This window comes from Solanum pennellii, chromosome 2, assembly GCF_001406875.1.
Source record: "Solanum pennellii chromosome 2, SPENNV200".
Taxonomy (NCBI): Eukaryota; Viridiplantae; Streptophyta; class Magnoliopsida; order Solanales; family Solanaceae; genus Solanum; species Solanum pennellii.
In genome coordinates, this window is record NC_028638.1 from 55337073 (window position 1) to 55361505 (window position 24433).

At 27.8% G+C, this 24433-nt stretch overlaps 2 protein-coding genes across 3 annotated transcripts; both read left to right on the forward strand.

Moving 5' to 3' along the window:
* The first annotated feature begins 5217 nt into the window (after nucleotides 1-5217).
* Nucleotides 5218-6364, forward strand: LOC107010729 (myb-related protein 340). Its single transcript, XM_015210017.2, has 3 exons — nucleotides 5218-5443; nucleotides 5538-5667; nucleotides 5754-6364. The coding sequence occupies exons 1-3, from the start codon at nucleotides 5296-5298 to the stop codon at nucleotides 6193-6195; spliced, it is 720 nt and encodes a 239-aa protein (XP_015065503.1). The 5' UTR covers nucleotides 5218-5295; the 3' UTR covers nucleotides 6196-6364.
* A 5473-nt stretch (nucleotides 6365-11837) lies between these two features.
* On the forward strand, nucleotides 11838-16366 carry LOC107009252 (developmental protein SEPALLATA 1-like). Of its 2 annotated transcripts, none has more exons than XM_015208558.2 (8): nucleotides 11838-12364; nucleotides 13825-13903; nucleotides 14105-14169; nucleotides 15026-15125; nucleotides 15213-15254; nucleotides 15342-15383; nucleotides 15662-15801; nucleotides 16028-16366. In XM_015208558.2, the coding sequence occupies exons 1-8, from the start codon at nucleotides 12180-12182 to the stop codon at nucleotides 16113-16115; spliced, it is 741 nt and encodes a 246-aa protein (XP_015064044.1). In that variant the 5' UTR covers nucleotides 11838-12179; the 3' UTR covers nucleotides 16116-16366. The 2 variants fall into 2 exon arrangements, with proteins under 2 accessions (XP_015064044.1, XP_015064043.1); XM_015208557.2 differs by having other exon boundaries at nucleotides 11849-12364; nucleotides 15659-15801.
* Nucleotides 16367-24433: the final 8067 nt, after the last annotated feature.

The window sequence follows — 24433 nt, forward strand, 5'->3', positions numbered from 1 at the left end:
AAAAGTTGCCTTTTCTTATATATAAAAAATAACAAATAGTGAAAACTTTTTTTTGAATAACTGACAAATAAAAATAAACAAAGTGAATATTTGGGTTTCAAAAAACTAGAAAATATCGTTACCAATAAAAAAAATCTATAATAAATATTTTAGAACCTTTTAATAATTTTGTTTATTCACCATAAAATGACTTTTTAGATTAATAATTTTCATCTCAGGATGTGTCAGACATTAAAATATGCTCTCGTTTTATTTAAGTTTTTAAATTATTTATTTCAAATTTCAAAGTTTTTATTAAAAGAACTTTGTAAAATATTTCATGATATTAAATTAAAATTATGCAATTGTTTATATTTATAAATAGTGTTTGACAATGCGTCTAAAATGACATAATGTAAACACGTGAATAACATCTTGTTAGCTTGAATCCTTCTCTTTTAGTTCGCAATTTCATCAAAGTCATATTTATCTTTCATTTTTTATTTTTAAAAAAGTATTCATTTAACTAACTGATTGTTTTAAATAAGGCACAATTAAATTGTTATCTACTAATTTGTCCAAAAAATATGTTAAGTTTATGTCAAAAAGAAAACTGGTAATAATTAATTAAATAAAAATGACAAAACAAGAGCTAATTTGAAAATTCCATCAGTTAGTCAACGAAAAGGAAAAAAAACATTATATTTCAAAAAGTTAATGAAGTTAGTTGTGTTGTTTACTTATTTTGTTTTGGTTCATTATTGATATCGACATTTTTTATTTTTTCAGTTCTAATGATTAAATGAGTATTGATAAATTAAATAAATAATTTATTTTTTTAACTAATGGGATGTATTATGAGAAAAAAATGTAATAATTCTTAAAATTGAGGGCGTTATAACAGTTACCGAATTAGTTTTTTCTAATATAGTTTTTTATGAAATACTTCTTTTTATTTTTTAAATATACTTTTTTAATGGAAAATTTCTTTTCACCTTTTTACTTATAATTTTTTTTTCAATTATCCTTTATCAGATTAAGATTTGTAAAAAAAAACTAGGAGTTAAGTGTTGTAACAAAACAAAATAGAGTGGAATCAACATTTTTTTTACCATTTTGTAATTCCGATTGTTATTTTTACAATTTGAAGTACATAAATAAAATTGGACCATTTTCTTCTAAATTAACCCACTCAGAATATTTATATTTTTGTATCGATTTAAAACATTTTTCGATATTTTAAAAGATTAAAGCAAAGAGTCAAAAATGTGTCTCTATTTTTTACTATTAGTTAAATTAGTTGTAGTCATAAAATATGACCAAATACTGAAATATTAAAAATTACTCCTTGCTAAATTGAATGAAATCTTCACATTCAACCAAAACTCACCCAGTTATGTATATTACTTATTATACTCGTTTAACACAACCCATACCCAGGCTCACTAAATAAATTAACCCAGGCTCACCAAATAGTTTGTAGACCCATGCTGTTTTATCGTAATTCCTTTTAAATTGTACTACTAAAAAACGATCTAAATAATTATGTAAATTTTTACTATAATCTTTAAAATAATTTTGTTATATATATCTAATATAATTGTTTTTTGATTTATTTAACTAGTTATTTTTTATATACGTTTTCCACTCAGTTAGATTTATTCTAATGTATCAAAAATTCTTTACATAAAAATGACTATATTATTTATTTTTATAAGATGAATTAACTTTACTAGGAGTTTACTTTATCAAATCAGATTATTAATTATTTTTCAAAATTATTAATTTTGATTATTATCTTTTGGTACATTTATTTAAGGATAAAAATAGTGTTTAATGAAAACAATAAATTTGTCTTAATTTATTAAAGTAGATAAATGAAATAATAAAGGTAAAATTATTAAATTACAAAGACGGTTCGATTCGGTTTTAAAGTCTATCGGGTTGGCTTATTGGTTATCGATTTGAGAGATGCTAAACCGTTATAGAACCATTAAGATATTGAGTTATCGGCTATTGGTTTATCTTTATCGGTTTAACCGTTGAGATTTGACACAAAAGAAAAAAATATTGATAATCACTTAGAAACAATATGACAAACCAAATAAACCATGCACTTGAGTTCACAAGTTACATCTTGCTAAAAAACAAACACTTTTACATCGTAGAATAATCAAGTGTTTGAGACAACCAAAATAAAAGTAGGAAATTTAACTCTAAGTCGAGGACTTTATATATCAAATGGTATAAATATAATTATTTAATTTACTATTGGGTTATCGGTTAACCCGTTAAGAAAAAACTTTAAACCGTTAAGAACCGATAACCCGATAACAAAAAAAAATAATCAAAACCATTATCAAAAACACTAAATCAATAACCCAATACTATAAATTAATAACTTTTTTATCGATTCGACTTATCGATTTTGAACCGCCCTACCTAAAGAATATTGACTAATGATTTTGAGTCAATAGTGTATGATATGGAATTTGGGTTCGAGTATAGGACTTGGATCAACATCCGGTTAATTGCGACAATATGCAAAGCCCATGCAAGGGTAAGACTTTGGTACTTCTGGGCCTAGCGGAGTCTTCAATAGCTAAGAAATCAAAAATCCTAAAAGAGTAAATTGTTTAAAAATTTATATCAACGTTAAAGAATTATTTTTATTTGGGGGAGATCATAAGGTTTATTTGCCCTTTTTATTTGAAATTTGGGAAGCAGCGAAAGGAAATAACATGTGTTCTAGTATTCTCTAGAGTCATCTTTTTAGTTGCCATGCACCGATAGAGGGGATATCTTAATTATCAACCATACACGTATAGTGAATTAAGTCACTAATACTTATTTATTAATTTGGACCACAAGAAAGTTGAGTCCAAATGTAATATAAATTAAAAAAGACTTTGGAAATTAAGATTTTACTTTAATTTGGAAAACAAATGTGTGTATATGTATATTGTTTACTCTTTTCTTTATGCAAAAATGTGCGCTAAAAGTGAATAACAAGAGATCAAGACTGAAAGTACTAACGATTAATTACAACTCAAAATAAACCTTATTTTATCGTTTAAGCTGTTAAACTAATACAATATTGTGTAATACTTATCCACATTTGTGTGTAAAATTGTTTAAAGTTATACTTTAGTTAAAGGCTAAAAAAATTATTTTCAACGTTTCTTTTTTTGAAAAAAAGAAATTAGTTTGACTTAATACAATATTTAAGTAAATAAGAAAGACTTTTCAATTTTATGATCCTAAATCAAAATTATGTTAGATGTATTAAAATGTCCTTTAATCATTTGATTTTAAACATGTCAGGTGAAAAACTAAAATTAAAATAACGTGTTTGTCTTCTAGATCGAGTTGTTTACCTCTCTTATGTGGTTTGCGAGCTATTACATAGGAGCGAGGATTTTACCCTATGTGCACCCCAAGAATAGCGGTTGCGGGTTTTCCTTGTCATTAAAAAATAAACTAAAATTAAAGTATTATCATAATAAGAACTGAATCACTACTTTTAAACGGATTAAAAAAATAAATCACCCACATTTTTTGCTTATAGAATATAAAATGGGTAATATTAAAAATTATTAGTTATATATTCGTCAATAAAAAATATCATGTGTATAGTATAACCATTTAATTCTTTTTTATTATTTCACGCGCTTTTAGAAAAGTAAGTACACTCACTTTCCTACATCAGTTCTTAGGAAAATTATTAAGGAAGTATCTAAACATTTGTATAGTTAAAGTATATAAATAAATTTTAATACTAAGTTCAAAAAAAATTTGATATATTTTCTCTTTTTAAAATAATATATATATATATATATATATATATTACACATCTATTAATTTAACGTAAATATCACATTTGCATAAGCAATTGCAATTGAAGGGGAACTTGCGAAAAGGAGAGGAGATGACCACCAACTTTCCATCTTTGATTAATTATATTACCATCAAGTCAAGCTTTTTCCCCTCTCAATAAAATCCAAACTAATATCTTCAACAATCTCTGGATCACAATCTTTTACAAAAGCATAGGTAATTAATTAATTAGTGGCATAATACACATCATTACCTATATATGGCATTACTTACTTAAACTAATGTGTTTAGCCAATTAAACAATTCCTTAAAATACTAGAAATGCTACTTGACATCGTACGTGTCCATCTTATGACTCATTAACCTGTCCTTTTTTACTTATTCTAATGCGCCATTATCCCCAAATTACAACCCCAGAAGCTTCGATCTTCTCTGCTTAAAATATTAATTAAGGCTGCTAGATGCATTATTAGTACTTAATTAATTATGTTTAAAACTTACGGCCGAGGCTTACGCACATCAACATTTGTTACAAAAACATTGGTTAATAAGCCATTTTCAAGGGGACATGCCAACAACCAAGCACTAACTTCAATTTTTTCACGGCTTAATCCGAGGTCATTAGGCTATCATTAAGAATTTAACTTCTATATACTGATGGTGTAACATAAATTTTATTATATTATTAGATTATTGATAAATAATACATACAAGCATATACTATAAATTATAATAATGAAAAAAGAGCATGCTATTTTTTGATACAAGACTATCGATTACGACATGTTAAAATGAGTTAAATTGTTTTATAATATTGTCGATATATATAAGTTAATCAGTGTATAATTGAAGCATGCATGCAGTTAAATTCTGTTACGGAATTGCTAATGCTAAATCCAAATATATACTTATCATATATCAAGGAATATTTGTCCTTAATTATCTTTGTTGGTACGGTTCTAATAAGATTTCCAAGGCACACTTGTTTCTCACTAATAGGTTAAGAATCATGTGAGGCGCACCATGGGATAACACATGGCAGATATCATGAGGTGTAACGAAAGATTTCGTAATAAAAAGAAAAGCATAAACTGAGTTACTCACTCCATTTAAATTATATGATACTATCTGACTTAACACAAAATTTAATTTAAATAAAAAAAATTATAATTTAAAATGAATCTTTGATACTAAGTTATTATTTGAGTAAAAATAATTTTGTTAATATTATAATTAAATTATTTCTAATTATAGAACGTGAAATCAGTATCACTAGTGCTTTTAAAGTTAGTGAGGTCAGATTAATGCATTAAAAAAGACGGTAAATTGACAGGGTGATGAGAGTATATATATGGTAGAGTAGCCTGTGACTAATTCTGTCATACAAACAGGAGACAACATATTACTAATTAGTAAATCAAGAAGATTTAATTATTGAAAGTTACTTAGCAATTTTATTACTTCATTAAGCAAAAAAGAATGGTTAGAGGAATGATGGGTTGGGGAGCTAATACTAATGAACAAGGATGGAGGAAAGGACCTTGGACTCCTGAAGAGGATAAGCTTCTCTCTGAGTATGTTAATTTGCATGGTGAGGGAAGATGGAGTTCTGTATCTCGTTGTGCAGGTATTAATTATAAATATTGAATTTTATTTCTTTATGTTTTGATACGACATTTCTAAGTTGTAACAAAATATGGATGTTCGATTCGATCATTCAGGATTGAACAGGACTGGGAAGAGTTGTAGACTAAGATGGGTGAATTACTTGAGGCCTGGACTTAAAAGAGGTCACATAACACCTCAAGAGGAAGGGATTATTATTGAATTACATGCTTTGTGGGGCAACAAGTAAGTAGATCAATTCTTTCTAGGCTATTTAAATTTTCCTTTGGTTCGTTTGAGGATTAATTCGTTGATGATATGGTAATGTGTAGATGGTCAACAATAGCACGTTACTTGCCTGGAAGGACAGATAACGAGATAAAAAATTACTGGAGAACACATTTCAAAACAAAAGTAAAAGTTCCTGTAAAGCAAGATAAGAAAAGAATTCTGAGGCAGATGAGAAACCAAACACAGCAAAATTATACCAACGTATCCACAACGGACATGTCACCTCAAGCAGAAGAAGTGATCATGATCAAGAGCGATAACGATAACATGTTTAGTATTAATTATAATAATGATGAGGATCCGGTTGAGTTGCCACCAGTGACAACTACTTCAGACACATGGACGGAGAATTTTCCGATGGATGGATTATGGAACATAGATGATGAGTTGAAGGTGGCAATTCAAAATCAAGCAGCTACTGCTAATTGTTCTTACGGAACTGATTATGCAGTAAACTTATATAATGGAGGTTTTATTTTCTGAAAAATAATGGCGTTCATAATGGAACTAAGTAATTAATTAGTCAGATGGTACGTGTATGTTCAAAATGCTTTTAATTTTGAAGAAAAAGATTTGGTTATAGTACAAGTGATTGATTATGGTTCTGTATGATGATTTGTATTTAATTAACATGATTAGTTAATTTGATGAATATCCAAAATCAACTTCTTTTATAGCTATCAAGATTGTAATCTGAGTGTCTCATTTGATTTGATTTTAAGTTATGATGATTAGTTATCAAAATCTTTGAACTGGAATAAATTGACTTCTGTTAGCTAAAGAATGGTTAAAACAAAGAGTAACTTACAAAAATAACTATGTTTATAGGGTTAATGACAATGTGTCATTTGTTACCTGTCTCTTTTATTTCATTCATCACTTCTTTCTTTATATTTATTCATATTACACACTATAGAACTAAAACAAAAAAAGAAGAGCAAAACTCAGACAATGATACAAATATCACTACATAAAAATTTTAGCTTTAGCGGCAATTAATTAGCAATTGCTGCTATGTATATTTTTAGCGGCAATTAACATTTTTTATATGTCCCTATAAAAGCTTTAGCGACATTGAATCTAATGACACTTTAACTAATGCCGGTAAAAAACTTTAGCACTCTTTTTTATGTGTCTTTTTGTTACTGCTAAAAGTTATTTTTATCGTAGTGTAGGATGAACTACTAAAAATATAAATTAACCGTTAAATTGAAAAGTAAAAAAAAAAAAATCACACGTGCGAATATTAAATATACTTCTACATAAAATTTATTGTAATAAAAAATCAATAATCAATAATATAAATTTGAAATCACTTCCGTCCATAAAAGGATATATCTTAATAATTTATGTAACAAAAAAAAGGAATATACAAAACTTTTTACCTTATTAAAATGGTTACATTCATCTGTATTTAGAGTCAATGAAGCACTGCCTAAAATGTAAGATGGGTCTTAGATTTTTGAATTGACTTTGACTTTTGACTACATCGTGTACCAATAATCTTCACCATTTGGAGCGTGTGTGTTGACTTTGACTCTCGTAATGACATACGTGGATAAATTTATGATATAGTGTATATATATATATATATTAAGGTTCATTGAACTAACATTATATGTTAATTAAGTAGTCTAGTGACTAGCTCAAATCTCTAAAACATCTGAACCGACGACTCCTGTTTTAAAAAACACTTTGACGCATATGTATTTAATCCTTATGTTTATATATTGGTCCTTAATTGTTTAATGAATTGTGACATAAATTGTATGCTCAATTGTGTATTAAATTATTAATTTTTATGTGGTCCTAAATTGCAGTTGCCACAATGTCACGTGAATGTGATAATTTTATATGGTCATTTAAGGAAAACAAGAGTCAAATCAAGCTTGATATCTGGAATATATATGTTCCAAAATCAGATTGGAAATTTAAATCAGTTTTCTGTGCCTTTCATAAATTTAGGAAAGCTGTTTAAGTATATGCCCAAAAGACTTATCACTGTGAGTGGTTTAATAGCAAGAATCGATGTCATAAGTTAATTACCTTCAACATTTGTCGTAAAAATAGTATTTACTAATCAATTTTCAATCTTACCTTTAAAAAAATCAACCACTATATTTTTGAAGTTTCAAACTTTTTTATATAAAGTTCAAGATTACGATATCTTTTGTGATTTTTGTAACTCTAACCTATATACTGACATATGTGGATAAATTTATGATATAGTTATATAATCAATTTTTTTTATTTTCCCCTAATAAATAGATCTTTATGCATATATCGCTGTTTGGGAATTGGGATGATGTATTTAATTTGATGTTGGAAAAAAAAGAAGATGCAACCCATATGTCTTATGTATTATTATTTAATAATATATATACATAGCTTGTGTTTAATAGCTTGTGTTTTAGTATGGTATTGGTCTCTTTCCACATAATAGAGCTATTGACATTTTGTTTTTTTGACCAAATCTGTCATTCCAAATATATTTGCATATTTAACATATGCTTTTTTTTCTTCAAAAAATTAAAATAAATATAGATATAGCCAAGTTTTACAGCATGCATGATTCATGAACAATGTATAGCTTTGTGTTTGTTAGCCATCAATTACTAGAATCTTATACCACCTATATACGTACTATATGTATATATTGTCTTGCTAACAATGTATAGTTTTGTGTTTGTTAGCCATCAATTAATCAACACATTTTACCAACATATTTTCCTCAACTATTGACAAATACACACATAACCCATTTCCCAAAATCCAATAGCATATTTAGACCTTTTTTGGCCTAGGCGATTTCCGAAAATTCAAAAGATCTACTAGGAGTAATATGATTAAGACACGACAGGTATGTCCCAAAAAATATACACCCCTATATATGATATTAACTCTTTTTAATTTTTTTTTAATCTATTTTCCAGTAATAAAGTACACCAATCATGTATGCATATATATAATTAGGTATTAAGGAATGTTTATACATTTTTGTTATATTATTAGACTTAATCTTCATTTGGAGTCACAGAATTTCATATAAGTGACCATTATTAATTACTTTCCTAATGTATTCAAATTGCAGAATGTCGAACATGTTCAATTTCGGGAAAAATATAATTCAACGTAACCCTTCAATTTTTGAATAGAAAAATTTCTTGAAAATTAGACCTCAAAATTCATTGACCATTAAGCACGATTAGGGGTCATTTGGTGTTATGGATAAGATTGATTAATTTTGGAATAACTTTTTAGTGGCCTTTAATTCATTGTTTGGTTGCAAAGGTAGAAATAACTTATCTCAGAATTAATCATTAGTCCTGGGATAAGTTATTGCTCAGTGGGGGTGGTACAGTAACCTCGGGATAAGTTATCCTGGGATAAAGTGTGTAAATTAACAGAAATATCCCCTTAAACTCTCTTTTATGCACTACTTTTACATTTATACATATTAACATAATTTTTAACAACATTTATAATAACATTCACAATCTTAATTATTTGTTGTTTTTATGATAAATATATGTTTCTATTAAAAATTTACATTTTTATAAATACAATTTTTATTTATGGATATATTATAAGTTGAATTTATTTGCATAATTATTATGTTTATTTATATTTTGATTTCTCTTACAATGTTCACTCCACTACTAAATTACATATTTTTCATTAGATAGTTTATTACTCACTTAAATTATATTTATCTATAATTAAAATTTAGATAACTTTAGTTATAAATTTTCTTTTACTTTAATAAACTTAAAATGAAATTATTTTTAAGATAAATAAGATGAAAGAATCTTATTTTTATGTTAAATAAGATGAATATTTTATTTTAAAGCTAAATAAGATGAAAGTTTAAGTTAAATTAGATGAACATTTAAATTTTAATATATACGACATAATCATGGAAATGCACACAAAAAAAATATTTAAGCTAAATAAGAAGTAAATTCTATTTGTAAGAATGAATAACTAAAGCTTGCACAAAAAAAAACTAAATAAGGTGAATATATTTTTATAAACAAACAACAACTTATTCTAAAAAAAAATTATATAATAAATATTAGTTTAAATATGACAAATCAAACAAACAACTAATCCCTATATAACATATTCCAACATAACTAGTATTCAAATCAAATAACCCCTCTATGGGATCCATAAGACAAGAAGTAAAACAAAATTGCAAAACAATCAATAAATTAAGGTCTAATAAGACATAAGTAGATAAGTGAATTGGTGAAGAAGACATTGAATTTCGATAAAGTACAACTCCATACCTTTTTATGGTTATTCATGTTAATCTTAGGGTATTCGATGTAACTTTACAAGTAAAGTCTGTAAAAGATATACATTATTCTTATCTTTATTTAGAAAGATTATTTTTGATGGATTCTCAAATCAAAAGTAGTACAATCAGAGTATGATTTTAAAAAAAATAAAAAAATATCAATATAACAATATGAGCAAAATAAACTAAGTAATAGGCATTGTACAAAAGGAGGAAAAAGAAGCTTATCACTTATCTCCGTTCCTGAATTGGTTTTCCTCTTCTCCCTAATAAGCAAAGAGCCAAAGACTAATATTGAAATGAGTTATTTCCTCGTATGATATTCGACATTAATCCTTTCATCATAAATTAGTTTTTTCGAATGAAGTTAGACTCAAAATCCCTTGTGAAACTTTCAAAAAATTAGGTTTATGAGTTGAGTTGGTTTCAGAATGCTAAAAATAAAAGGCATAATACATATATTGTACCCTAAACTTGGCTTCAAATTTTAACTTTGACCTCCAACTTTCATAATGCACAAATAAACACTTTGACTATCCAACTTTCAAATAAATAAACACATGAGTCTTACATGGCAAAATACACATAGGACACCACGTAGGACGAAAAATGACATGTAGGACATGTGTGTCTATTTGTTCAATTTTATACAAGTTTAAGTGTCTACTNATTGAATTTCGATAAAGTACAACTCCATACCTTTTTATGGTTATTCATGTTAATCTTAGGGTATTCGATGTAACTTTACAAGTAAAGTCTGTAAAAGATATACATTATTCTTATCTTTATTTAGAAAGATTATTTTTGATGGATTCTCAAATCAAAAGTAGTACAATCAGAGTATGATTTTAAAAAAAATAAAAAAATATCAATATAACAATATGAGCAAAATAAACTAAGTAATAGGCATTGTACAAAAGGAGGAAAAAGAAGCTTATCACTTATCTCCGTTCCTGAATTGGTTTTCCTCTTCTCCCTAATAAGCAAAGAGCCAAAGACTAATATTGAAATGAGTTATTTCCTCGTATGATATTCGACATTAATCCTTTCATCATAAATTAGTTTTTTCGAATGAAGTTAGACTCAAAATCCCTTGTGAAACTTTCAAAAAATTAGGTTTATGAGTTGAGTTGGTTTCAGAATGCTAAAAATAAAAGGCATAATACATATATTGTACCCTAAACTTGGCTTCAAATTTTAACTTTGACCTCCAACTTTCATAATGCACAAATAAACACTTTGACTATCCAACTTTCAAATAAATAAACACATGAGTCTTACATGGCAAAATACACATAGGACACCACGTAGGACGAAAAATGACATGTAGGACATGTGTGTCTATTTGTTCAATTTTATACAAGTTTAAGTGTCTACTTGTGCACACCCAAAGTTGAAGGACATTAATGTGATTTTAAGTCAAATTAAAGGACATATTTATGTATTATGTCAAAATAAAAATTGAATTATGTCTTATTTAAGATGGATAAGTAGTTTAGCTAAATAAATTTTTGTTAGTAAGTTTTCCATTTCTATAAATTTACAGTGAAGAAGTGAGTTATTTGCTTACGCATGATATGTACGTAATATCCACTAATACACCGACGCGTGTCCAGCCAATTTAGTACACGCCATTTTTTCTTTCACTGATGGACCGCACAAATGAGAAGCAAAAGCTCCCACAAACTAACCAAGCGCGTGTAGCCCAGACAACGAATAGTTGTTGTGCGTGTACTCCACGCGGATCAACTGAAGCGTAAGACTAATCCCTATAATGCATTGGCTAAATACATGAAACTTGAAAAAGTAGTGGAAATAAGAACCAACCCTAAAGCTCTAAGGTATCTAAATTTGGAGTACCTAAGCAAATCCTAAAGTTAAAACAATGAATCCCTAAAGAAGATAGGAAGAAATGCCATAGATAAAAAACAACCCATGTTCACTTTTTCTCTCTCTAAACATTGAAATTCAACCAAAACAAAAAACAAAAGTTGATAAGAATCCTTTTTTTTCTTTCTTTCTTTGTGTGTGTGTCTAGCTAGGGTTTGCATTTCTTTCACAATTTTGGTTGTTTCAGTAGGAGAGAAAAGAGGATCTAAGAGTTAGCCAAGAGAAGAAATTAGTGAGAAAATAAAGTAGAAAAAGATCATCAGAGGAAGGAGGGATGGGTAGAGGAAGAGTTGAGCTGAAGAGGATAGAAAACAAGATAAATAGACAAGTCACTTTTGCAAAGAGGAGAAATGGATTGCTCAAAAAAGCTTATGAACTATCTGTGCTTTGTGATGCTGAAGTTGCTCTACTCGTTTTCTCTAATCGTGGAAAACTCTATGAATTCTGCAGCACAAACAAGTAATTTTTTTTTTCTCTATTCTAAGATCTGAAATTAGGATTCAAGCTCTATATTATCAAAGATCTGTTACATACAACATGAAAATCATACTCTCATCCTAAAGTTGTTCATAAAATAAATAAAACATATAGATCTTATGTTTTAGTGCGTTTCTCTAGGAGATCACGCTATTTTTGTTTCCTTAGTGACTCGAATTCACAATTTTAGAGTTGGCGATGGAGGTTGTTTATCATCCGAGCAACCTCTCGTGTCAGATCCTGAGTTTTAAAATTAAATAAAGTTGGAAAATGCACTTAATATTGTTTAGATCGGTCATTAAACAATCTCTTCTTATAAAGAAAAGAGTAAATGGACCGAGTATAATCGTACCTGCAGATCTGAATAACCAGATAAAACGTCTTCCAGTCCTTAATTCTAGCCTTTTTTGATGATGACAAACAAGACTGATATGATAAAAGACTCATAATATCCTGTTTTTACCTCTGTGATCATAGACATTTGTGATAAATCAGTCCACTGGGTATTACTGTGTGCTTCATAAAGTTCATTCACTTTAAAATTTATAACTAAATATTGACTTTAATTTATAATAATATATATCAGTTCAAATTTTAAGGAAGCCTAGGAAATATCTTTTGGGTAATCTCATGACATGCATATATTTTATTTTTTTTCATCCGTGAAGCAAATTTCTCTTTAGTTATCATTTGAGTTGTGACTTCTTTAATAGAAAGACTGTAAATTTAACACGGTGGGGAAATTGTATAGAGTACTTGGATTAGTGTAGTAGTCAAAAATTCATGAAGTTGATTGAGTGGCCTTCAATTTAACATATACGGTTAAAAGAATTTATGTTATTTATATCGTTAGTGTAAAGACTTATCCGGTCATTTAAAAGATGTTATCATTATTGAATATATGCGTAATCTTAAAAATAAAAATAATTACAATATACAACAAGTAAATGGACCTAATGAGGAAGTTGGGTACATTAGTAAGTAGCATTTACTTCATATCTCTGTGCATTGAAAACAGTTTTTGAAACTGTTTTCTAAGAAGGATTAGGGCTAACTCAAGTCAGCTTGGTAATCGTAGTTTTAGAATATGATAAAAAATGATTCATTGGTTTACAATAAGTAGAAATTATTTACACTGTTCGTCCATCATATAAATGTTGATCCAAATAATTTTACAAAGAGGCGTAGATTTTATCCTTAATTATCTCTTGAGTGCATTATCCGAACATGTTTAATATTTTCATCCCGTTTATAGCGCTTTTGCATGGCCATACAGGGCAGGCAAAATGGTCTTTTTTAAAAAAGAGTTGCGATTTATCACATTTTTTTATCCGTGTTAAATAAAAATGGATCGGATATTTACTTTTACTTGCTCATATTTGATTCAATCCACTTATTTGAGGATTAATAACTTTTTCCTTTTTATTTATCTTGTGCAACAGTATGCTCAAAACACTTGATAGGTACCAAAAGTGCAGCTATGGAACATTGGAAGTCAATCGATCAATCAAAGATAATGAGGTAACAAATGCTACTAATTTCGTTTACCATAATATAACTTACTATATGTAAGTTAGTTGCTTTAATTTCTGACATGATCGAATGCTGCTCGATCACAATTTTTTCTATCGAATTTTTTTCGCGAATAAAGGAAGAATTTTATTTTTTTATATATATATGGACCCTTTTCAAGTTATTGATCCATCTTGTGAGCCATTGCAGCAAAGCAGCTATAGGGAATACTTGAAACTCAAAGCCAAATATGAGTCACTGCAGCGATATCAAAGGTAATTAACTATAGCTAGTTAGATAATCTATAGGTGTCAAATGAGACCTAAATATTATTGACCCGTTCAATTTGTCCAGAATTTTATCAGTTAAGCTCAACATGGTTCAAGAATGGGCTAAATCATAACACGTTTAATCAGAATCCATTTGCCAACTTACCGCAGTTTTTATGCCCAAATTAACCCAATTTTCGACTTGATAATAGAAAAGGGGTTGGTGCAAAATTTCATCAGTTTCTATGATACTTTAGTTTCTTTATTCCCTCTCTATTTTAATTTTTTTTAATGTTTAGTGTCGTCTAAAAGTACTAAATAAAAGTAGACATATTCATTTTTTAGTTTAATTTGACTATAAAAAAAATATTTATCTAAACAACAGTCTAGTAACATTTTATTAAATCCAAAACTTTCGATATATTTATATAATCTTTTATGTACTATGTGGAGGTTTATAGTATCACCAATTAGCGGTGTTTATAATGCTATCAATTTCAAGATAAATAAATATAACAAACTAAATAAGCTTATATAAGTGACATCTTTGGACGTTCTAGTCACAAATCTTGTATTTTCTGGCTTTTCTTTTTGTTGAGAAATTGGTTTGCCTTTATTAGTTTGATCTATAAATTACTATAGTATGTAAGTATTATTCAAATTAAGTGAGTCGGGTCATGATCTAATCCATTATTTTTTCTCAGCACATATGCTTTTAGTCGGATCAATTATTTATTCAGCCCATTTAAATCCGATTGTCCATTAGATACCCTTATGTTAACCATAATCATGCTGTCTAAATTACTTGACATATAAGGATGTACACAAGTTGTATTCTTGATAACTTATTATACTTTTACAGACACCTTCTTGGAGATGAGTTGGGGCCTCTGACTATAGATGATCTTGAGCATCTTGAAGTCCAACTAGATACTTCCCTCAAACACATTAGGTCCACCAGGGTAAGCTTATTTATATTAACTTATAACAAATTTTTAGACCAATTTCAATTCAAGTATTCTGATTGTTATCTTCTGGCTGCTCTATAGACACAAATGATGCTTGACCAGCTTTCTGATCTTCAAACTAAGGTATTCACATTTGATTCTAAAATGTTCAACATGATGCATGTGTTCAATAGTTAGTAATTGAATTAACTTACTCTTTTATCATAACAGGAGAAATTGTGGAATGAGGCTAACAAGGTTCTTGAAAGAAAGGTAGGTTGCCCATACATGTGATTCTAACTCATTTTCTAGCTACATGTATATTACTAGTTGTATTGTGATTGATTTTTGTTAGATTAGGTTTTTTTTTACCTAGCTAAGTTGCTAAATTAAAGTATTTCTGTTGAAGAGTCTCACATCGGCTCTTTCAAGGAATGGGTATAGGAAATTGTGAGCTAGTTTTTAGGGTTCAGTAATTATTAAGCCGAAGATCAATATTCCTTATTGATTGATGTACCAAAGTCATTGAATTGCATATAATTTGTTAGCAGATGGAAGAAATATATGCTGAAAACAACATGCAACAAGCATGGGGTGGTGGTGAGCAAAGTCTCAATTATGGTCAGCAGCAACATCCTCAATCTCAGGGTTTCTTCCAACCTCTAGAGTGCAACTCTTCCTTGCAAATTGGGTAAATTCTACCATATTCATTCTATATATATCTTAATTTTTAGTTTATCATATCTATTTTACATCTGTCGATTAGTTGACAAGTGAGATTTGCTCAGTGATTTGAAAAAAAAGGAAGAAGTAAACAAATATAGCTTTTAATACTCTAGAGATATCGATGAAAGTTATTCGCAAAATTAAAGTGCTTGGCTAAATCAAAAAATGTTTTTATTTTGATTTTGATGCAGGTTCGATCCAATAACAACTTCAAGCCAAATAACAGCAGTAACAAATGCCCAAAACGTGAATGGTATGATACCTGGTTGGATGCTGTGAATGAAAAAGTCCTTATCTTCAGCTTTGCATAAAAGCATATGAAGTATATTTCTATAATAATAAAGGAAAACTCCAGTACCTTTATTTTCAGCAAAATACTAATTAAGGTGAACGTTGTGAACCATTTTCTTTGCATAAAAACAAACTTGTTTGCTTGGAAATGTTTTATTTTATTCATACCATAAGGTGGATGTTGCTGAATATGATGATTATTAGCATCTTTTATGTGAATTCAGTTTCTTTTGTGTATTCAGGTACAGAGAAGATGTCAAAATTTTTCTCTTCATTCAAAATGATTTCTTTAGTTGAAGTAGGAAAACATTTCACAATCAGCATTCCGATATCCTCCGCTCTTCACTATTATTTTTAATCTCTCACACCAAACGAGTCCTTCAGCTTCATTCAGCTTCACCCAATCCTTATATCTCCTGCTCTCACCCCACAACCCCAACCCCCACAAATTCCCCCTATTTGTCTAGCTAGATAATATGTAATATTTTATTCTTTTAGAATAATATTTTTTTTTTCTTATAATTTACCACATCGAACAGAAGAAGAATAAAAAGTGGAGAACCCCACTTATTTTTCAAAAAAACATTTTTGAAAAACTAATAGTATATGATAAGTTCAGAAATTCCTACCAAACAACACTTTAAAATGTACAAATATTGTTTCCTTGGCAAAGTTTTCCAGAATAGATCGGGTCATTTAAACGCTTGTTGGAAAATCATAGATTAAAACTTTTATCTGTATAACATTGTAACTCTATATGAACAAGAAAGGAAAAATTACTTGCATGATATCTTTTATTAATTAATTACTTTTTATTTATAATCATTTATAGCACTACATAATAATGATATGATAAATCTGTATGCAATATATATGTATTGTAACTGTTTTAAAATATATTATGCTTGTTTGTTAAGAAATTAACATATTACTAAAATATGTGATAAATGTATTATCCATCAAGAAAACTTGTAATATATGTGTTTTATAAATTATTATATTTGTAACATGTATTAGAACTGTATTATAATGTGTGATAAATGTATTATCCATAAAAAAAAAATATATTATAATTGTTTTCTGTAATATGTATTAAATTATATTATAAATATATTAAATGTGATCAAGTGACTAAAAATATTATTGCTATAAATGATAAATATTCTTTTATGATATTATATTTAGGTAAGTTTCCTAAGCCGAAATTAGTCATTGTCAATCACATATCAAACCATTTGTGTCGTGATTAGGCCTAGAACACAAACTTAGAAATAATGTTCTCAGTTATCAAAGGCCCAAATTAGTGAGATGAAATACAATATGGCCCAAGAAAACCACATGGCATTTAAGGAGCCCACTGGATTTCCAGCCCAATACACTACAATAATGGAACAAAACTTGTTAAATTTGGAGTTCTCCGGAAATTCAAAACCGCTTATCTTCAAGTTCATTCTTATAAATCACCCTAGTTGCTCGAAATATTATACAAAAAAGGGAGAAAATGATTTTTTTTTATATCCCGTGTAGTATACTTTACTTTCTACATTATTATTTTTACTAAAAGAAATTTTGTGAGAGGAAAATTTTTTAAAAATATAAATCTTTATTCGGATTAATTAGATTGTTATTTGAAGAGCAAAATCTGCTGGATTACTAATTACTATATTGAATTTATTATTCTTTTGTGAATATATGTTAGTTAGCAGTAGCCATCCAAACTTTTTTTTTTAAAACTATAAAACCCACTAAATTTATTGAAGAATCTAAAGTGTGGTTTCTATTCAAATTAAATAAAAAATATAAATAAGGAATTGTTCTATGACATAATATTATTTGTAATTTCATAGAGTAGAGTAGCTTTAGGTATCTGCGCAGTAACGCAACCTTCTCGTAAGGAAAAATAATAAATTTAATTAGATACCCCTCTATTATTGTTATTTGCTTTACTTATAACTTATTATTTATAAATTGTTCTTTGGGGCTTTTATCGTCATCACTTACGAACAAAGGTGCTCCATCTGCAAAGGATACACCCTTTACGGGGCAAAGTGTCCCACGGAAAATATTGAGTGATTATTTTAAAATTTTCATATTATTTAATTGAATTAATGAAAAAAATATAATAATTCACACGAAGAAAATAAAAGGCTTCTTAATATTCTAGTGATTACTTGTTTCTTACAACGTGTTTTCGCATTGATTCGGTGAAAATAATACTTTTTAACAAAAGGTTTCATTGATTATGATAGAAAAAAATTTAATTTTTAGTTGTATTTTGGAAAAGAGTAATAGACATATAATACAATTATTTAATTTTTATACTTTTATCCTGTTATTGAGAAAGAAAAGAACTTAAACTCTACTCTAGGCACATGTAATTGAACCTTACGTAGTTGAGTTGTCGAGTGACAATTGCTTCATTTCTGAAGAAATGACGTGTGAATTGCATTATAATAAAAGAATACTATTTTTTCTGATGTGTGCTTTATCATTGTATTTTATTTTTTTAAAGAGTGGTTTGAAATTAAGTAATTGTGATAATTTAAAGTTCGTCAAAAATAATAATTTTTTTGTTTAAATTTTAAAAGAAAATTGAATATAAATTAAATATAGGTGTAGCTAGTGGCTGGGTGGTATAATTTCTACCTCTTTTATATGGAGATACTATAAATAAAGCAAAGTGAAGTAATTTTTCTCCTTTTTTAGTACACAAAAATATTCTGTTTCCAATTAAATTAACTCTGATTGCCCTGGCAAGGGATCTGGGCTTCATTTTTTTTCCTTTTAATTTTTAATTTCAGCCGCCATGGCCACTCACAATTTTTTAATTACAGAGTCAGAAGATAATTGTTAGGAATATATATTTTATTTTAACGAAAAAATATTTTTTACTTTTTTTTTGCTGATAACAAAAAGTAGCTAGCGTGCTGCTAGAGCATCATATAGGTGTAGCTTCGTATGATTAGGATATTTATATTTTTATAATAATTCTTTTTAATTTATTTAATTCAATAAATATTATGGTCTTCCATTTGGCAAACCTTGATCCTTGTCACCCTTTTATATAGCAAGAATGCCATGATTAATTATAACGAAAAAGAAAGAGAATTTCATATGGATTATTCATTCATCTTTTCTTTAAACTTTATTTTAATTAAGTGTTGGAAAAATTATGATATCTCAAAAGGGAGATTTACTCCTTTAATAATTGCTATTGTGGATGTGTCCAGATTCATTCTCCAGAAAATTACAATGACATAATATTCTCTAAGTAAAAGAATGCCTCTAAACTATTCGAAAAGGTCTATATATTCCCTCCGTTTAATTTTTGGTTCACTCATGTCCTCGCCGTCTAGCTTTTGGTCCAAATATGCCCTTATGGCCGTTAGTTGTCATGTTGAAAATATCCAACTCATTTTCATTTCTTTAAATGCAACATGTAATTGTAATTTCATTTTGACCTTACCACATAACATTTATAAGAAAATGAAAAGATATTCGGACTCATAAACACCTAATTTGACTCATAAATCAACCCCTTTTAAATAAATTATCCGGACGATTTTCAATAATCTTGTTTAATTTTCATTTTTTTCGATAAATTCTGAAAATGAGTAATTGACTAATAAAAAATATGAAAAAATATATAAAATTAATGCCAAAAATTTCACAAATAAATATAATAACCTTAAATCTAACATTTCAATATTTTTTTTTAAATTTTATTTTTTAGGTAAATCTCGAAAATGAGTAATTGATTAATAAAAAATATGAAAAAAAATATAAATTAATGCTAAAAGTTAACAAATAAATATAGTAACATTTCATTCTTCAATTTTTTAAAATTTTTTTTTCCGGCAATTCCCGAAAATAGTACTTTATTAATAAAAAAGGGAAAAATATGAAAATAAAATAAAAAATTTACGTCAAAATTCACAAATAAATATAGTAACCTTAAATTCAATTATTTCAACAATTTTTTAAAATATTTTTTTCATATTTTCCTATTTTTTATTTGTGAACTTTTTTGCATAATTTTTATATTTTTTCATATTTTTTGTTAACAAACTCATTTTTGGGATTTGCCGAAAAATATTGAAAATATTGAATTTAAGGTTACTGTATTTATATTTTTTCATATTTTTTATTAATCAATTACTCATTTTCGGGATTTATCAAAAAAAATAATTTTTTTAAAAAAGGTGTTTAAATTGAATTTAAGCTACTATAAATATTTGTGAATTTTTGGCGCTAATGTTATATTTTTTTTTTCATATTCTTCCTATTATTTTACTAATCAATAACTCATTTTCGGAATTTATCGAAAAAAATAAAAATGAAATAAAATTTTTGAAAATCGATCGAATAATTTGTTTAAAAGGGGGTTGGTTTATGATTTGGATTAGGTGTTTATGAGTCAGAATATATTTCCATTTTCATATAAATGACATGTGGTAAGGTCAAAATGACATGACAATTCCATGTGACATTTAAAGAAATGAAAAATGAGTTGGATGTGTCCAACATGGCAACTAACGTCCATAAGGGCATATTTGGACCAAAAATTGGACGGCGAGAGCATGAGTGAACCAAACTTTAAACGGAAGGTATATCTAGACCTTTTCGAATAATTTAGGGGCATATTTGATCCTTTTCCCTATTCTCTTTGTACGATAATAGTTGTTTACCGTTGTCCACTATTAATTTGACATAAAATTAAGAAGCGATAAATAATAGGGATAATTTTATCAAATCACCTTTATTAAATATAAGTATTATAGCATTGAAAAATAAATACTACTCACCCCATTTCAAAGTTATTCAATTGTTAAGATATTTTTTATATTTTTAATTAACTTGATTGTTCAATCTTCAAGATTACTTTTAAAAATATTCTTCAGTTTCTACTCTCCATTTGAATTTTCTATATAATGAGCTCAAGAAACTTCAACTAATTTCAATTATTTTCTTGAAAATTTCGTATATTAATGTGGCTGAGATTTTCATACAAAGAACTCTTCACTTTATTGACAAATTAACACTCCATCTTTGGTGTAAACTCTACTTGTAATCTGCACCAAATTTAAAAGTGAATTAGCAGATTTTATGAAATTGGATTTTGAAAATTCGATTGAAATAGTTCACAAAATTATTATGGATGAAAACTAAATTGATGTAATTCAATAGCATTTTTTTAGGAGTTCGGAGTCTAAAGGGTATGAATATATTAACAAGAATTTCAAAACGGTATATAAAATTTTATATTAACCAAAACGGCAAAACCGCTGAAACATTTCATTTTCTAAAAAAAAAAGAAATAATCGCTGTTGTTCCAACGATTTTGCCGTTTTGGTTAATATAAAATTTTATATACCATTTTGAAAATTTTGTTAATATTTTATACCCATTAGACTCCGAACTCATTTTTTTAGTCATATTTGTTAAAGTTTTACCTCCAAAAATTGACTGTAAATTTTTGATAGGGTTTTACCTCTAAAATTTTGGTTTTAAAAGAAATTTTCTTAGTCATTTTAAGAGTCACACATTGTATTTTGTATTTGGAATGATTTAAATTTTTTAGTTAATACTGAATTTAGTTATTATGATCAATATTTAGTTATTCTAAAGATTAATTTGATAATAATGAATAAGAGTAAAAATGAAAAGTAACATTTACTTTATATCTTAATTTTCTTTTTTAAAAAGTCGTGAAACATTCCAACAATTCAATTATTTTGAAATGGAGAGAGCAATATTTAATAGCAACAATAAAATAAATTAAAATAATAAATTATTTATTGATTTTATAAACTGAATAAATATTATAAGGCATCTCAAAATAGTATATATATATATACATATAAAGAATGTGGAAAGTACTTTGAGAGAATTGCAAAAGGATTTTCCAAACATGGTATCGGTATATTCATTTTATTTTGGGACAATTAATAAGAAATGACATGAAAAGGGAAAAAACAGACACTGTTTTTTTTTTTGTTTTTTTAATAAAACAAGAAGTCATTTTTGGGAACAAAATTGAATAGGAAATAGAGAAATTTACATGGAGGAGGTAATTTTTTACCATTATGTACTCTTCATTTTTTTTTACTTGTTTTTTCAAAAAAGAGGTTGGTAGAGGCCATAATAAAAGTGAGTTGTTGCCATTATTATAAGGGCTGTGAGATAGACATGTTTTTGCCTCATTTAGCCAATAAAACATAATCTAAGGGAAATGCTAATAATATATATGCACATAATTAAGGTTTTCATTTTCTAAAATCAACTTTGCATATGCTATAATTAAATGGAATGTTTTTGTAGGCGTGTTTGACCATATAATTTGAAAGTCTAATTTCAAATCATCATTAATTTATGAAATCTATATCATCTTTTAACTTTAAATTATGATTTTAAATTATCGATTAGTCATATGAGTATTGTGCTGTATTTGATTAATTACTTGTATTTATTAAGTTAATTTGTATTAATAAAAATACTCAAGTTAAAACCAGTTTATCCACCAAATCATATACTATAGTAATGAGGGTATGTAGTCTATTTTTCGAGGTTATACTTTATATCCATTCTATACACTAATGAAATTTATTATAACATTAAAATATAATAAGTTCAAAACTAAAAAAATTAAATCAATACAATTTAAATTCTGAATCCTCCCTAATTTCGATACAAAACGACTTAATCAAAATAAAGTAAAATATGACCTCTAGATCACCAAATTGTCCTAAACAATGCCAAAATCTTCTAATACGATAGTAATACCTCGCCATTATCAAAAAGATAAAAGGTTAATACTAATAATTAATTTGGCAATAAGAAAAAAGTAGAATGGCTAAGATTGTCTTCTCATCTTAATACAACGGATACAATGTCTTCAATTAAAGTAACAAACTATAATAAAGTAGGGATTTGAGATTTTGATATATTTTATTACATAATAAACGGAGTAATGTCTCTTCTGATGCTTTTGTCCTTTTAATCTAATTTTTAATATTAATTTACCATAATTAAATCATGGTCCCCTACTTAAAGCTGTAATACAATTTGAACGGATTTGGAAAACCAATTTTTACTGTACTATATAAGTATTCTAATAAATTGTGCCTGCTTGCATTTTATGGTCCCCTATGATTCTATATTTATTTTTGTAACGCGTGAAGTGTCTTACTAGGAAACAACTTGTTCGTAAAACTCCAAGAAACATAGTACATATTTTTACTGCTCATTAAAATGAACTATCTTGGTTACAGGAAAGTAAAAGTGACTATTGTTCACATCAACCATGTGATAAAACACAGTGTCATGTATTTATTGGACGAATAAAAATATCGAATGCGAACAAATCTTTAGCTTTACTTGTGTGCATAATAAGGACCACCAAAGTTAATTATAAGCATATCCATCGTCTTGTTTTTTGGCCACCTTAAACCTTAAGGTCCGTGCAGCGTGCCACTATTCACTTCTATATATTTTGTGCTTGACTCATGATTAAAAAAAATAAAAATTGGTATATTATTTGCCTATTGATAATAACATACTATAAAGGGTAAATGTTAGGATTTTCTCTTTAAAAAGTGTTTGATTTGTCTTATATTTTCCCAAACTTATTAATTCGTGAAAGTTTTGCTCACTATAGCAAAAATAACTTTTAATGATAATAAGTATCGATATTAATAGAAAGTGTTAAAATCTTTATCGACATTAGTTAAGTGTCACCTAAGACCTAATTTCACATGGTATGAGAGCAGGGCCCGTCTCACTCGATGTTGGTTACCCCAAAATCAAAATTGCTCACGCACCAGATGCTAAGCACTGGGCGTGAGGTGGGGTATTAAAGAATGACAAAAGTCCCACATCGGTGGTTAATGAGATGGTGGACTCCTTATAAAGCTTGGGCAATCCTCCTTCCTTCGAGCTAACTTTTGGGGTGTGAGTTAGGCCTAAGACATAATTTCACAAATTGCCGCTAAAAATACATATTTAGCGATAATTAAGAATCAATTGCCGCTAATAATCATTTTTTATGTAGTGACTATTGTTTATTTATTTCAAATATGGGAAAATAAGTAAACATCCCGTGAACTTGGCGAGTGAAAACGTAAAAAAATCAAATAAAATAAATAGGCCCCTTTTTTTCTTTCCAACCAATAAGGTTTCATCTTCCTCACACTTCACCACCCCACCATCAACAACCCCACCCTTTGGTTCGAAGAACCCCCCCACCCGCACCCCTTTCTTCTTCTTTTTCTTCAGTGATCTCGTCCCCCCCCCCCCCCCCCCCCCCC